Genomic DNA, 16,189 nt, shown 5'->3' on the forward strand with positions numbered 1-16,189 from the left:
CACAGGGGGGCAATCACTTCCCTGGTTCTGCTGACCACTATTCTTGGCACAGGCCAGGATGCCCTTGGCTTTCTTGGCCACCTGGCCACACTCTGGCTCAGGTTTAGGTGGCTGTCAAGCAGCACCTTTTGCCTGGGCCACTTTCCAGCCACTCTGTCCCCAGCCTGTGGTGGTGCATGGGGGTGCTGTAACCGAAGGGCAGGACTTGGTGCTTGGCCTGGTTGAACGTCACAGTTGGTCTTGGCCAACAGCTTGCAGCATGTCTGTCCATTGCTGGCTAGAGAGAACAGCACCTAAGTCACAACCTTGTCTGTGTTGCTTTAAAAGTAGACCACTTCACAATTACAAAAAAAAAATAAAAATCATGTGATTTACTTTAGGTGAAAGTGGCAGCATTTGAGTTATTATTCATTGGTTTAATATAATATTTAGACTGGCTAACAAAGTCATAAAGGAAAGCTTTATTTTCCTTTTTTCAAAACCAGTGTACCTTTAGTGTCTTTATTCAGAATGAGAGAGCTTTAAAGTATACTTTAATATACTTTAAAGGAATTGAGCACACAACTTTCACCCGTCATTAATTTTCTGTGGTGAGAAGAATATAAAACCCTAGAATCCCAGAGTTGGTTTAATGATTCTTTTTCATAAAGCAAAGTTCATAGTGAGATCACAGTTCGTAGAAGTTTATTATCTCACAAAACATAGGCAACTTTTGTGTGAACTGAGAAATACAATCACTTTTCATTTTTAAGTCAAATAGAATAAGGGGGAAAAATATTAATATTTTTTCAACAAAGCAGTCCTTATGCCGCTTTTCAATTAAAAGTTAAAATCTTGGTAAACACACAAACTTCTTTAATCTGAGCTCATAAGCAAAATGCAGTGAGTCTGTAATTAAAAATATGTAAATTTGGCTTAAAAATAGGAGTAGCCTTTTAAATCAGAAGAACATCTAACTTGTAAATTTTGAGAGTGATCGTCCCTCTATCATACAATTTTATTAAATTTTTATTTAATATTTAGTGTCCCTTTGATCATGTCTCACTAGCTGTGTATAGGTCTTTTTTCTTTTTTAAGTTAAAACTGGCACCGGTAGTTTTCTCAGATTTAACCACAAAGTCTTAGAGATAGGAAAAAACTTCCGTATTTTCTCAGTTTTCAGATTTTAGCATGCTATATTCAGCCTAGTAAACTTAAAAGAGTGTGAAGCATTGGCACATTGTCTTGTCCAAACCCACACGAATGGATTCTTTTAACATAAAAATTCCAGATTATACCTCAAAAAAGCTTCTTCTGAAGAGAAGGATGTTCACCATATTGTAATTTCAGGTTGAACAACATTACATATTTGTTCAAAACCTCTTGTAATTGCCTTGCTACAGTGTGTGGTAATCATTCTGTACACAAGAGGGTTCTCCCCAGTTTTTTGATTGCAGCCTCATACAATGAAGGAATGATGCCAAGGTTAATTGTCTGTAGGGATCCTTTTATTACATCTGTTAACATGATTGAAACTAAATGACTCAAGAAAGGTAATGCAGTTTCACTGTTGTATAAAATTGTTATCTTTAAGTGACATAAAATAATTTCAAAATTCAGGTATTTTTAAAAATTTTATTTAGTATAAAACTTTGTTGTTGAAGTTTGAAGACTGTATAGTGGATACATTACTTATAATTTTTAAAACTTGAAGAAGGGTGAAAATATTTGTATCTTTTCATATTTTTCCATCTTAGAGACATTGGGAAAACAGATACCCAAACAGATTATGTTGTTGTTGGTTTTTTCTTTAACAGTAGGAATTCTTGTAGTTATTCAGTTCAGTGTCATGCACAACAATTTTCTTGGTGGGGGGAAAAAAACAAAGAAACATTTTGAGTTTGTCTGTACAGTTCATTGTATTTTTCATTCTGAAGGTGTACGGATGCTGGATGGAGATGTGACAGATATGGTGGAAGCAAAGTCCCTAAGCCTTAATCCCCAGCACATCCACATCTACAGTGCCAGCTGGGGGCCCGATGACGACGGTAAGACCGTGGATGGACCCGCTTCTCTAGCACGTCAGGCCTTTGAGAACGGCATCAGAATGGTAGGTTGGCTTTCACACGTGCCTGGATCTGCTCTCATGTGCACCTCTAAGGGTACCTGTGCCCACTGCATGCAAGTGCTCAGCATGGGGAGAGGCAAACGACTTGGAAGGAAAGAAGAAAACTTCCTTTGCTTAAAACTGGAAACATATTTTTCTTTTGTAGTGACCTGATGATCACTGTCATCTGAAGTATGAGCTCTGTTCATTTTCATCTGGAATACATAATCCTCAGTGTCTTTTAAAACTGCTCTGAGGGAGTGATGTAATTAGAAATAAATTGACTGAGAAATGCTACTTTGCACATCAGGGCTAACTCATCAAATCTGAGGTGCAAAGAAATTTTAAAGCAAAACCTTTGACTGTGTTTCCTTCTTTCTTCATTTCTATTTTGCTTTGTTTTGCATGATTTCTTAATGTAAGTTTGATGATTTTAAAAGGGAGCTGGGGGGCAGAAAAAGGTCTATACCCATGGTTCTTTTACCATTTATGTCTGGTCTCAGAGAATTTACAGTACTGTAATAACGGGAACACTAATGGAACTGCAAGAATGCAGGGGATCTTGCTCCAGGAAGTTTTTTGTTTAAGCATATATATGTGTTTGTTTAAATGTTGTATTTCATGTAGGGAACAAAACTGTGAAAAGTTCAGCCTGAATTTCTGTACCAGAAGGACTCAGACGTTTCCTCATTGAAATCTCAAGTTCTCAAACTGGGGATAAATATGTGGAATAACTTGCCAAGAGCGTAGATCTTGCCTACAAGCATTATTGTTCCACTGTTATTATTAGAGCAGTAATTTGAGAAGATACCCTACAGAACCCAGATGAATTTCATTTTACCAGCACATTGTTCTGCATGTGAAATAAGCACCAGTCTATAGTGAAAACATAGCATTTAATTTTCAGAGGTAGGCTTTTTCTGATAACAATGCAGAAAAAGGTTGGTATATTTTTTTGAGCAATAATAGAAGTCATATTTGATACAAGTCAAATTATTATGTTTTACAATATAACTTTTATGTCATTTTATCAAACTTTATTCTGCCTGAAGCTGCCCATGAGGTCTTGAATAGATCTAAATATTTCCATGTATTTGGATATTTTATCTGTCTCTGACTATGAAAGCTTCATTTCTACTCAGGAAATAGAAGTACTTAAAAAAACTTACATTAAAATATACTGCTACAAAATACAAAACATTTAAAGCTAACCTCTAGTTTTCATTCTTTAAAATATAATATAGACTGAAAGATTGTAAATGCATGTTTTAGGAATTACCACCTTCCCTGTTAGGCTGTTTCCAGATCGAGAATTACTTCAAGATGAACTCTCTTTTTTAAATAAGTAATGTCTTTCTGTATTCAGATAAAGGTACTTTCTCTGTATTTCCTTATACTGTCATAAGCCGTGTCATTTTAAAAGATGAGGCAAATGGAAGAAGAAAAGATGAATTTTTTTGGACTGAATATGCCAGAAATGGGCTGATTATTCAAGGTTGTGTTTACATACTCAGTCAAACATAGATTTCCCTAAGGAGTCGTAATAATTGTGCAGTAATAATAGGCAGTCAAAAATGCTTATTGTGTTGTATACAGATCCTTACTCTCCTTTTTCAGAAATATTGAACTGAACAGCAACAGTATAACATCTGTAGCATAAATTGAAGTAACATCGTGTCTTGGTTTTAGACAATTAAAGTGGGCGGACACTCCAGAATCAGTTACCTTCCCTTTCAGTTTTGACACTCCCCATTCACCAATAAGGAGGGATGAATGCAAGAAGGTATAACTGTGAAATAATAACGGTTTAAAACAGTCATTAAAAAATGAAAAAGGAACAGGAAAAACTGACTGTGATAATCAGTAGTTATAACGTTGCTGAATTTCATGGATTCCTCATGGACTCCCCAGAAACAAAGAAAAGCAAAAACTGCAGAGAAACTCTGCCCTGAGATGGCACTCTCCATGTATGACCATGTGTGTGGAGAGATAAGGGGAAATGGCAAACAACTGTTACCCCCAGGATGGTTCCCTCTGCAGACAGCCTGGGGTGCAGAGAGAGAAGAGAGGACAAGAACAGCACAGCAATTGAACATGAGCAAGTAAAAATCTCCCTCTTCTCCCCAGATATCAACCAACAGGGAAAAAGAACAAAACAGAAAGAAAACCTAGAGTCCCTGGGTCAACAGCTGGAACTCATGGAGGAACTTTGCCTTCTCTTTAGCAAAAATAGCAGCAGGGGCTTGGACAACTTGTATTCCATGCCCTCCTGCTTTGACCAGGCACTGCTGGCAGTTTGGGGCAACCATATGGAGTGGGGGCTGTTCTATTTTTCTTGGCTTGGTGGTGTGGCTGCTGTCTGCCTTGTGCTATCTCAGCTCACCCAGCAAGATCAAAAGAGAAAGAGCACTTTTTCCTGAAAGCCCCCAACTTTCAAAAAGGACTAACAGACAGCCTGACCTGACTGTTCCTTTTCTGGTCACTGGGTCTCAAAGAGACAGCAGCAACTTTGGGCACAGATAGATATGGAATACAGTAACATTTTGGGTTACCCAGAACACATCAGTACAGGAAAACCTGGCAAAACCTTCTTTCAGACCTACACAAAGTCTGAAGATTGATTATTCTTAATTTACTATGCAAGTATCCACACAATTGTACGTTATAATTTTAAAATGGAACAGCAAAAGGAAATGACAAGATTTTTTTAAAACATCTGAAAAGGAAATTATGCCTGGCTGGCTTTATTAGGAAAATCAAAGGTAGTGCTGAATAATAACTTTGATTCTGGCATAATCAAGCTCAATTATTATTTTAAATTTATTATAATTATTGCATAAAAATGAAATGGATGCAAGAACCATCCATTGTTGAGTTTTCTGAGAGACTTGGTTCCATGAAAAAAGCACCTGATTTATCTTAAACACATATTATTCCAATTAACAGCTTGTGCTGTGTGTTTCACAACTATTATTATTTTTAAATCTGCTGAACTAATATGGTTACACCTTTCAAATCCTGCATAAAATAATAAAGATGACTGCATAATTTTTGTGCAGAATTACAGAGAGACAACACATATCTTGGATTGAAACAGACAAATCTGTTTTAAAGAAAGGCTGCTAAGGAATAAATGAATTCATGAAATGTAAATTAAATATGCCTAAAAATTCTGCCCAGGATCAAGATAATGAAAAAGGAAACCAGTTTTTAAAACTGTCACAAGTACTATGATTTTATGTCGTTTTTAAGGGTATTTAATGTAATTTTATTAAATTTGCATACTTGAGTTCAAAGAGAAGCCTTGGATATTTTACTATCAAACAATTTCTGTGCAAATAGAGAACTCCCATTATATCATGCTTTCAGTTGAGAAGGTCCTTTTCTTGAAAATAGCGTAGTTGTGTGGAAAATTCCAGATGTCTGTGTTTTAAATACTAATGCCTTAGGACTTGTAGACCGAATAATATCAAGAAAAAATCCATTGTAATTATGCAGAATTTGCCTGAAAAAAGCCAAAAAAATGGTGGTATATCAAAAAGTAACATATTCAAGGAAAGATTAGGTATCTAATGTCACATTTCACCCTGTGCTCAAGAGCAAAGCTTAGCATTGCATAATGTGATTGTGGCCAAATCATGTCATAAGACTGTGCTGAATCTTGGACAAAATGGAGAATACAAAAGCCTTCCTTGATTCATAAATATGAAATCTAAGTATGTTTTTAAGATGCCTGTTGGTGTCTCACAGTCAATAAGCACAATGCTATAAGCGCTTGATGGAGTTGAGTTTGCTGATTCATGGCTCCGCCATGCAGCGTTCAGTCTAGCTCATTTGTATTCATACAAATAAGTCTGGCATTCTGCAATGGTGTCAACATTGTTTGGAGAGGAAAGCATTTCAGATATTCAGACTTGTTCTCTCATTGTTGTTTGGCAAAGACCAAATAATCAAGGTTCTGGGTATGTGAGCACTGTAGATATTTAGCAATTTAGCAATCTTCAATATGAAACGTTCTCCAAATAGCCTTCATTACCATGCATGACCAGGAAAAAGTGCTTCTTTTTGTAGCAGTTCTTGAGAACAGGATGTGCCAAAGCCATATGTGCATCAGTGTGTGTGGTGTGTTACTGAAGCATCTGAAGCAAAGCTTCTCTGGCAAAGTGGAGCAGGAGCAGACCCTGGGCAATAAATACACACTACAACACTGACACCTGAAAAGCAGACAATCCTTACACTGAAGGATTACAAAGAGCTGGTTATCTCACTCTCCAATGTCTCACCAATTGCATGTTTTATGTTGTTTCTGTAGTACACATCCTTGAAACACATAAGGAAGTGTATATAAATCAGCAACTGGTCAGGTCATCCTTAATATAACCTAGAGAGGGTGGAGAGGAAGAGAAATCTGCATGGAAACTTTGGGCACAACCACCTTCATCTTATTGCTGTGACACCACTCTGTTTAGTGACTGGACTCAAGCCAAAATATTTGATGGACATTAATGATCAGATGCTGTGTGGCTGAACTTCTTGTGCAAACTCAGCTTCATGCCTTCCCAACCATCATCATTGCCCCTTCTCATCTCTCTTGCTTCAACAGCTTTGACTGCAGAGTGTTTGTTCCAAGTGCTTGCTGGGTGCAAGCACTTAAATCACTTAAAGTATCCAACCCACATGGAAGAGTGAGGGACAAAGAGGAAGAAAAGGAGAAATCAAGAAGAAGGATTTAACAGTTATTATTATCATCATTATCATTACTGTATGTTTCTGCTTCAAAAATGGAAGAGATTGTTCATCATTTGCAGGCGTCTAGGCAATGGTTTGCTCCCAGTGTTCTACCAAAGATGTTTCTATTACATGTATTTGTCCTGTCATCATCTCTCCACATTATTCTCAGGAGGATGTGTTGCCTACACCAAGAGGAGTTATTCCCTTTTACTTTGCCAGAGAACTGCATTTCAGAAATCTAAGGCAGAAATTACAGCAGGAAGACTTCTAGTCAAATGTGTCAAAATGGCTGGGTTTTAATACATTTCACGTGGTTACCAGCAGATTTTTTAAATTATTTTTAAAACTGTGTATTGTGTGTTTTCACCTTGTACAGCTGCTGTTTAAGTCTAAATAACACATATCAGTGTTTATGCATGTCTGCGATCTTTGCATGCACAAGACCTCCCGCACATTTCCAATAAGTAGGCAAAAAATACTTGTTGAAAATCAATCAGAGGGGTTAGCGCTGTACTTAGGGATGGTCTTAGAAGATATGACTTCCAGTATGCTGATATAATCTAGTGTTAGGTCTTGGCATTTATCTATAAATATATATATTTGCATATATACTATGTATCCAGGTTGCATCTATGATATAAAGTGAACATGAACATCTGATGAGAAACATGAAGTATATGTCTATATCCATATATCTATCTTATCTATATTTAGATAAGATATAGACATAGATATATAGATATATAGATATATAGATATATAGATATAGACGTATGCTTCAACATACTAAGTTAAACTTTGATTGGCTCTGTACTAGAAGTGGATGCTGATTACATAATAGAACTTGAAAAGTCCTTCAATTTTTTATCATTCTATTTCTTCTTGCTGATGTCACAAGACATAGCACCATTGGCTTGATATTCATAGTTCTAACATCTAAGCATCTGCCTTTTGTCATAAGCCCAATCAGCGAAATTTCATCCAGTTGTTGCTTCATCTATATCCCTGTTTTCCTGATCCATCTATTATTTTCTGGTTTCTGTAAATCTTTTGAGAAGATCCAGTCTTAACTGAAATCTCATGTCCATGTCTTAGCAAGGCAGTAGCAATCTTCACTATTGAAAATAATATAGCTTATTACTCATCTAAGTCTCTGACTTTTATTTCCACTGTAAACTGCCTCTTTTGCTGTATTTATGGTGCATCTTACAGTGTTAGAAAACTTGACATCTAATCATTACAGATTTTGAGCAAGGGATCTCTTGGATAAATTGAATTGGACCATAGGACATAAGAGAGGAAATGACAGCATAGGTCATCCAGTACAGCTTTCTACCACCACAGGGATTGTGCCATTTAAATACATTGAGCCTTTTATGTTGAATAAGAAATCAGATTCTTTTCCCCTCTGATTCTGTTGGTAGAAGATTTCATGGCCAAAGTTAATTATTGGTTAGAGATTTTCTTTTAAGTTACAATAGGGTTTCCTCATGTGCAGTTTTCTGCCCATTTGTTCCTGGATATAAATTGTGCCTCATCTTAAATAACTTCCCTCCCTCCATTTTTGTTTCTGATACATTTTTTGATTAGGCTCCTTTTTAATTTCATTTCAATATGACTCACTGGTCACTTAGAAACTACTCTGTCTATCTCCTTGCTCAATAGAGTAGTGCTTCTCCACATCTTCCAGACTGACTTCTTTTTTTGAATGCAGGTGATGGCAATTACTAGACTCACTAAGGTGCTCTTTCTCTTTTAGGTCAAAATACCTAATAACTTTGTTTCCTGACCTCATCCTTGAAATACTCTACCCAAAATTTCCTTGACCTCTATGTTTTTCTAGTAAAGCCTGTATTATTTCCTGTACAATAATTTCCAGTCCCACCTTAATGTTACAGTTATGTTACTGTTACATGTTAATGTTACAGTAATGTTCATTTTCTTTTGTTTCATTACTGATTTCTTGCAGGGCTCATCACATCTTTGCAGAAGCCTCACAATCCGGCTCTAATACATTTCTATGGATAAAATAAGTTACCAGACAAAAACTTCACAGGTTTATCTGAAATTCTGAAGTGTTTGTTGCATTTTGAGCTTTTGTAAAGTAATGCAGGCATCACTTACTGACCTTTAAAATCTGTTCTGCAATCTTAAAAGTGTTGTTTTGTATATTAAGTTTCTTTCTGTTAGTCATAATTTACAAATCAGACTTCATTCTTTCTGTTTTCTGGCATTATTATTTCCAGTGTGGATACCAGAATGGGGCATACAAGTTTAAGGATTTTCCACACGTGCATAGTATTGCTTCTATATTCCCTGGATGGGTTCATATAGACCTGACTTACTAATTCAATGGACAGACTATTTTAGGGTAGCTCATTCCCAGCTGATTATCTTCCATAGCCCTAAACTTCCTAAGCCACCACTTTGCAAAATTTGTTCACCTTTCCTTATTTCTTACCAATAAGCCTAATTTCTAGGTCTGACTGCCTTGCATTTTGCTGATATATTTCAGATGCCTTAATGACTTTGCAGATGTGGTTTAAACTTGATATGATGTAGTTTTCTATGGATGAGGATTGCCCAGCAAAAATTAAGTTAGGTGATTACACATTATTAAGGTAATAATAGTAATCCTTTGCTCTGCTGTTTGTACACAGTTATCAACTTCTTGCATTCAAACAAAGTAGAATATTGCCTTCCAGTAAATGAAATAATATTTAGGCTCAGTGATACCTGAGCCTTTATTTTGTTTGGGAAGTATGTGAACAAAGTGTGTGAATCAAATGTATGCAGCTAACACCAAGACAACGACAACCCACATCTGAAGTGCAGAGAATAGATTTATTCCATCACCTCACTGGCTGCAGAATTACAAAGAAACAAAGGGATATACATACTTTGCTGAGCTCATTTTAGCAGGGCCTGACCCCTGCATTACATATCAAAGAGCCTGGAGCATGCATAAGTCTTCACCAGGCTGTGTTTTACAATCTCAAAACCTCTTATCTCCCTTCCCCCCTTACAAAGAGGCCCCCAGCCTACAGGAAGAATGCTTTTAGGTCTTTAACAACATTGTGTTATCTACTCTGTGAAAATTTAATTTCTTCTTCAGCAGACAGAAAACAACCCAAAGCAAACACAAATACGTGAATTCTCTCACACTGAGTATTTTCTAACATCTCCCAGGTGCAAGGTTGGTCTCTGAGTGAAAACAATTCTGAAAAGAACTTACTTTACTCTCTCTCCTCACCTATCTCCGGTTTTCAGCCATTTCTGCCCCACACAAAGCTTACCTTAAAATCTCACTTCTTTGCCTTCTGTGAAAAGATGAGCTTTTTCACAGATAATCAGCGTGTAGTACAAAATTATGCAGAAAAATAATTAATATATCAGAAATGTTCTTACATTGCATTCATTGAAATAAAAGAATCCTGAAAGATGGGAAAATTTGTAATGAGAGTTACAGGAAAATATAACCAAAATGTCCATTTTCCTTACAATGTCACCAAGTGTACTGGAAATCAAAACTGTTTGGTTACCTCATCCCATCTCACACATGCATGGAAACTGTTGAACCAAGCCAGAATAGCATTGCTGATTTTGGACTTGCCAAAATGCGTCTGGTTTTGCATGCACACCCTGAAACAGGTGATATATTGAACATTAAAAAATAAACAAAACCAAAACCCACTCCATTCTTTTTGTGGAGTAAATCTTAATGTGAAAAAACAATACTGAAAAGCAGCTTTGGCAAATTAATCTCTTTCCATACACTGAAGTATGTAGATTTCAGACTATGCCTTTTTGAAACATGAATCTTGTTTCTGTGTGTGAACAAATCACATATACATTTCACTCATATATTTGAACAGTAGTATCTATGTATTTCTATGTGTCACATAGGAAAAGAGATTTCTGGAATGGAAATCACTGGAATTTTGGTGTCAAAAGTTTTCTGTGCAAAGAATTTAACAGTTTAAGGCACAAAACTGTGAGGGCAATGACTTTCCACACAGCCTGTACGTTGTTTCTTAAATGAACACTGTGGGAGACAGACTGAGCAAAGTTGTTCCCTAAGTCCTCAGTCTGCAAAAGTAGAAGTGAAGCAGCCATATTTTCATGTTTATCTAGAAGAGAATATTTTTTTGCAGAAAATAGGAGGTTCTTTTTGTTAAACCCCAGAGTTCAATAGACATCTCTGAACCTGAAGTTTTCCACAAGGAAGAGTCTGTTGTAAGTCATGAAAAACAGCTGTGTGGATCTAGTGGCCCTGGGCTCCTTTCTAGAGTGTTTAATCAGATAGCAGAACTCCTGAACCCATCCCATATAATGGGTGTTTGTGTATAACATCAGTCACATACCCAATTCTCACACTGATAGCTTTCCTGTGCACTGCTTGTTTATTTTGGCTTTGCATGCAGGGACAATTTCACCTCTGATTAACCAGAGACTCTTCGTACAACAGAAATTTTGGCAAAGTAAGCTCTTGTGTTATCACATTGTGTTTGCCATAGACAATTTGTTTTATCCTGGTAACAATAGTAATGATACTGTAGAGAGAGAGCCTCAACCATAACTTGCAGTCCTTGAGCTGGCTCTGTTTTGTTTAGGTAAATGAGAAATTCATTCCAATATTCCACATGTTCATATTTCAGGTTTCAGCCAACAGTTCTTTTGGTTGCACTTCAGGCACTAATTATAGCTGTGTGGGGAATATCTTGGAGCTATTTAAACTGCTTTTTTCATGAAGAATAAAGTAAAAAATACACTACACGAAGCCTACATATTGAATTGTTCCACTGATATGTCCTGATAATTAGTGTGTAAATACATACATGCTTGTGGTTATTCAATATTGTATGTACATTAGAATGTTTTATAGCTTCAATATTTCAAAGGTACCATATCCTAAGAGATAACAAAATACTTTTTTTTCCTCTTTTTTTAGCATGGTTAATTATTTTTTCTTTTGTTTTCTTAATTAAGGAGCTAGTTCAGAAGTAGCCAGCAACCTTTCTAAGCAATCACTTCCCTTTCCAAGGGAAGGATAAGATAATCACTGTTTTATGTAGGTAGTCATATATTTTTGCATTGCATATATGTTATGTGTATATAGATTGCTGTGTTTCAGAAACAGGAAAGATTTTCTTTACTTCCTAGTTTTCCTAAGAGTAAAAATGTAACTTCTTATTTTAAAATACACATGTCTATTTTTGTTCATTCCCCCAAACATGCATCTTTATTTATGCATACCTGTTTGGCTCATTACTCATTTCCTCATTGATACTGTGGGTGTGCATTTTTAATAAATTGAGGCACAAACATTATTTTTCTGAAAGTGTGGAGACCTCAACATAATTAATGGCCTGAGAAATATTTCCTTTTGCTTGTGAATTTTTTCTTTCATATCTAAGAAGACTGTTAAAAAAAAATCTGTTTGGCTGTCTTCTGGTAGCAATTTAGAATTGCTGACTTGGACTCTCAACTTACCATTATCTGTTTTTGGAGAGATGCCTACTTAACAATTCAGTGCTGTGCAGTCTACAAAAGAGTCTTTTAAGAATGTTGTGCCAAACTATTTTTCATTCCCAGATAAGAGGTTAAATGGACTCAGCAGGAGCTAGGGTCTGTAACTGGTCAAAAGCAAAATGCTGACAGTGAACAGCTTGGCAATGCTGTGTCCCTGCACAGGGCAGCACTGTCCAGATCCTATGGAGTGCAGAAATCAGCAGAAACTGGAAGAAAGGGGATGTATCTCACAGGTGCATTTCTCAGGATGCTGTGATCCTTGGTGCTTGGCACTACAGTGGTTGTACTATGCTGCAGCTAAAAACCATGCCTGCATAGTAGGATTTTTAGGTCTCCAGAATGCTGGCCTCTGTTCTGCGCATTCGTTATGAACATTTCCTCTTTAGGAATTAGTGTTTAAGGAAGAGGTCATACCATGGGCTTCTTTTTCCAGCTTCCGCTTCAGGATCAATTTCACTTTCTGGCAGTAGTTTTTTGTTCTTGGAAACATGAAGTAATTTTAGGACTGTATTGGGGAGAATAGAGGAAATTAAATGTTTAGGCTCTAGGTGTGGATAGAGTATCCTTCTTTCTCTCTCCATTTTATATTTTCATGGTTTGTTTTCTGCTCTAGTGTGCAATTTCCAGCATACTGGTGCCAAATTATCTCTCCCTGGCTGCCACCTCTGTAGCTCTTAATTACTCTAGTTCAGCTGTTCTGTTCTCTGCTTTTCCTGCTCCTTCACATTTTCTTCTGATTCTATGTTCCGTGGTAAATTTGATCATACCTATCAAGTCAGTAACTCACTCCACAGGCAGAGAGGGTTATTGGGGCACTTGATTCCTGGGCTGGAAGTAATCAGGATTCACAGGCTGGATTAAGGCAACTTGACTTGTAAAGCAGTGAATGAATGTAAAGTCTAAAATTTATAAAATAGTGTGATTAAAATTTACTCAACTGGCTCTTACTGTATCTTACCGCATCTTTATTATTTTTAAAGAGTGCTGTAAGCATCTTAAAAGTGTGTGGGACTGCTGGTTGTCTTTATTTGAGTGTGTGAAAACCTCTACCTTAAAAAGGTTCCTGCCAGTACTGCTAGTTCATTCACTCATAAAGAGGTGGTGCATACACAAACACGCACACTTGGAGCAGGGGATATTTCTGTAATAGTATAAGGAAATTCTGCAGATGTCATTATGAGCGTGTTCATACTGGCTCTGATTCTTGGCAGACTTAACCTGTCCATGCTGGTGAACTGGAAAAAACAAAAAGGGGCTTTTGTATCATTTACCTGCTTGCAATTTGCTGACCAAGGAAAAGGAGGCATTAGCAGAAAAAAGACAGAATGCCCCAAGATTCTTCTTTCCTGCTTTTACAAGTGCAATTTCTGCCTTTGGGCCTCTTTGAAAATGACTTGAGTCCATTTCATTTAAGCTGTCTGTTGAGTACTCTGGCTTTGTCTAGAAAATGTACTATAAAATTGTACTGTGGCTGGGTCAATAGCAAGTCACAGGCATCAGTGAAACAGTTTTGCTTTGCATAATGAGACAGTTATTTTTTTTCTTTTAAATGATACGACATTTTATGCAATTTAAGAAAGTAGACAAGAAAAAAGGATAACTTTTCATAGTGGTCTGATTTGGTGCACTGACAAGCACAAGTGTGGAATTATGGATGCCATTCAGAGTTTATAGGAGGCAGCCCCTAGCTGTCATTGCAAATGGAAGAGCAGGAACAACTTTGTGCCTGGAGGGGAGAGAATGAAATTTTAAAATCATAAGACCAACATTGGGCATACTTTGCTGGACATGCATTCAACACTGGTCTATACCTCTTCTATAGAAAAGTTACTTAGTTTTGCTCAAGTTCTGTCCATATGATTTGTACATGCACCTTTGCTTTTGACTAATAAATGACACATGGCTTCTTGGCATCTTATGGCTCGACTTTTTGTCTGATACCCTTGGGCACCTGGCAGATGACAAATGATACATTTAGATAAGAAATAAATAAAAGCTACATAGCATGTGCATAGCATTGCATGTGTGTTTGCCTTAATTTTGTAACACAGTCCAACTATTATTCAACTGTGTTTGCTTAGATGATATCAGCTGGGAATAACATTCACATACAGTAGAACAGCTGACACTCTTGCTCTACTTACTTGGTGGCATAGTTACTAACAAGTTTGTATTTTCCTAAGCAGGTTTGGGACTGCTGAATTGAGAAATTAATTAATTTTAGTCAAGTTCATAGAATCATAGGATCATGGAATCATCAAGGTTGGAAGAGGCCTTCAAGATCAGCCAGTCCAACTGTCCACGTACCACTACTTCTGTAGCCCCTCAACCATCTATATTACATAGCACCAGATCCAGACTTCTGAACACAAGTGTGTTGAAATTAGTTTGGAGGGTTGAGATTTTTATTGTTTTTAAGACTGCCATTTGCTTTCCAAATATCTTTTAGAAACAAGATGTCTAGCATGTTTTCTGATCTGAAGGTAATGCTGTTTTTTTCTGTGAACTGCTGGGCTCATGTATATGTGCACTTTTGCAATGCATTAGAGGAATGGCAATTCTCACTTTGTGTATAGAAAGTACTCTTTTCCATTGGTCAGTGCATCTGGTATTTACTTTTTATTGCAATAACAGAGACATTGATCCTTTACATATTTGCAGGAGTCATTAGTTTTAAAGATATATTAGCCATAATCTGTTTACCAAAAAAGAACCTTAGCATGAAAACATAAATCCATGGGGCAAATGGCTATTAGTTTTAAGGCCTTGCCCCTACAATCAAAAATCTAAGTTGATGTTTGTCATGTTTAAATTATAAATACACTTCTAAACTCCATTGGCATGTTTTCACCATTTTTTCAAAATTTTGGCCAAAAATTATTCAAATACATTTTTCTGCAGCTTGTTCATTATTAGCACAGCAGCATAAGTACACATCTAATGAAATAGATTGCACAGAGAATAAACACTGTCTGTGCAAACAGACTAATAATACAGTCAAACCCTGCACTGAAAAGGTTTGTATTGCATGGGACAAATCATGTTATTCTGCTGTTTGCATGCAGAACCATCTGATGGTAACAGCAGAAAAATGATGGATAGACTGCTACTAGTAGGACATTTTTCTTTATGCATCTTTTTGAGAAGTTCTTTTACAATTTTTTAATTTTTTTTTCTTCTTTTATAAGTGGAAGTTATGGTTTGATTACCCTGAATTCTCATTTCTTTGTCTTGGTTGTATTGTTGGTTGTATCAAATTTCCCATGGGGTTTAGCCATAATATACTGCTTTCAAGACCTGTGTGTGAAGAGGAAAGGTGGAAAATGGGGCTGTAACACTTCATAAAGGTTGTCTTGAAAACAAACAAACAAAAAATAAAAACAAAACGACCCCAAAAAATTGTAATATTTAGACAGATTGTGTCTGGCGAATGTGGATCTCATAGTACGTTAGAGTTGGTACCTTGGGATTTTTCTCACTACTTGAAATGTTTCTCAATGAAAATTTGAGAATTTTAGAGACATAACTTCATGTAGACATTAGTCAAAAGAATTAACTTACTTTGCTGGAAAGTCTTTCCAGGTAGTATACTTTTATTAAACTCACAAATTATCTCCATGATAATTGAGCAGTCTCTTGGCAGTCTGGTGAAGGCCTAGGTGACTGGGAAAAGGGAAACATTGTCCTCATCCTCAAAAAGGGTAGAAATGAGAGCCCTGGCAACCACCAACTGGTCAGCCTCACCTCTCTTCCTGGGAAAATTATGAAATAAATTCTCCTAGAAGCTCTGCTAAGACACACGGAGGTCAGGGACATGATTTGGGATAGTCAGCACAACCT

General features: G+C 36.6%; 1 protein-coding gene across 2 annotated transcripts in view; it reads left to right on the forward strand.

Annotated features, from left to right (window-relative positions):
• PCSK5 (proprotein convertase subtilisin/kexin type 5) overlaps positions 1-16,189 on the forward strand; it is a 222,349-nt gene that overhangs the window by 90,434 nt on the left and 115,726 nt on the right. For both annotated transcript variants that reach the window (XM_074533214.1, XM_074533213.1), the window contains exon 7: positions 1,917-2,089. In XM_074533214.1, coding sequence (XP_074389315.1) covers positions 1,917-2,089 — 173 coding nt within the window. The remainder of the gene's footprint in view (positions 1-1,916; positions 2,090-16,189) is intronic.

The sequence above is a fragment of the Zonotrichia albicollis genome, chromosome Z (genome assembly GCF_047830755.1).
Source record: "Zonotrichia albicollis isolate bZonAlb1 chromosome Z, bZonAlb1.hap1, whole genome shotgun sequence".
In the NCBI taxonomy this organism is placed as follows: domain Eukaryota; kingdom Metazoa; phylum Chordata; class Aves; order Passeriformes; family Passerellidae; genus Zonotrichia; species Zonotrichia albicollis.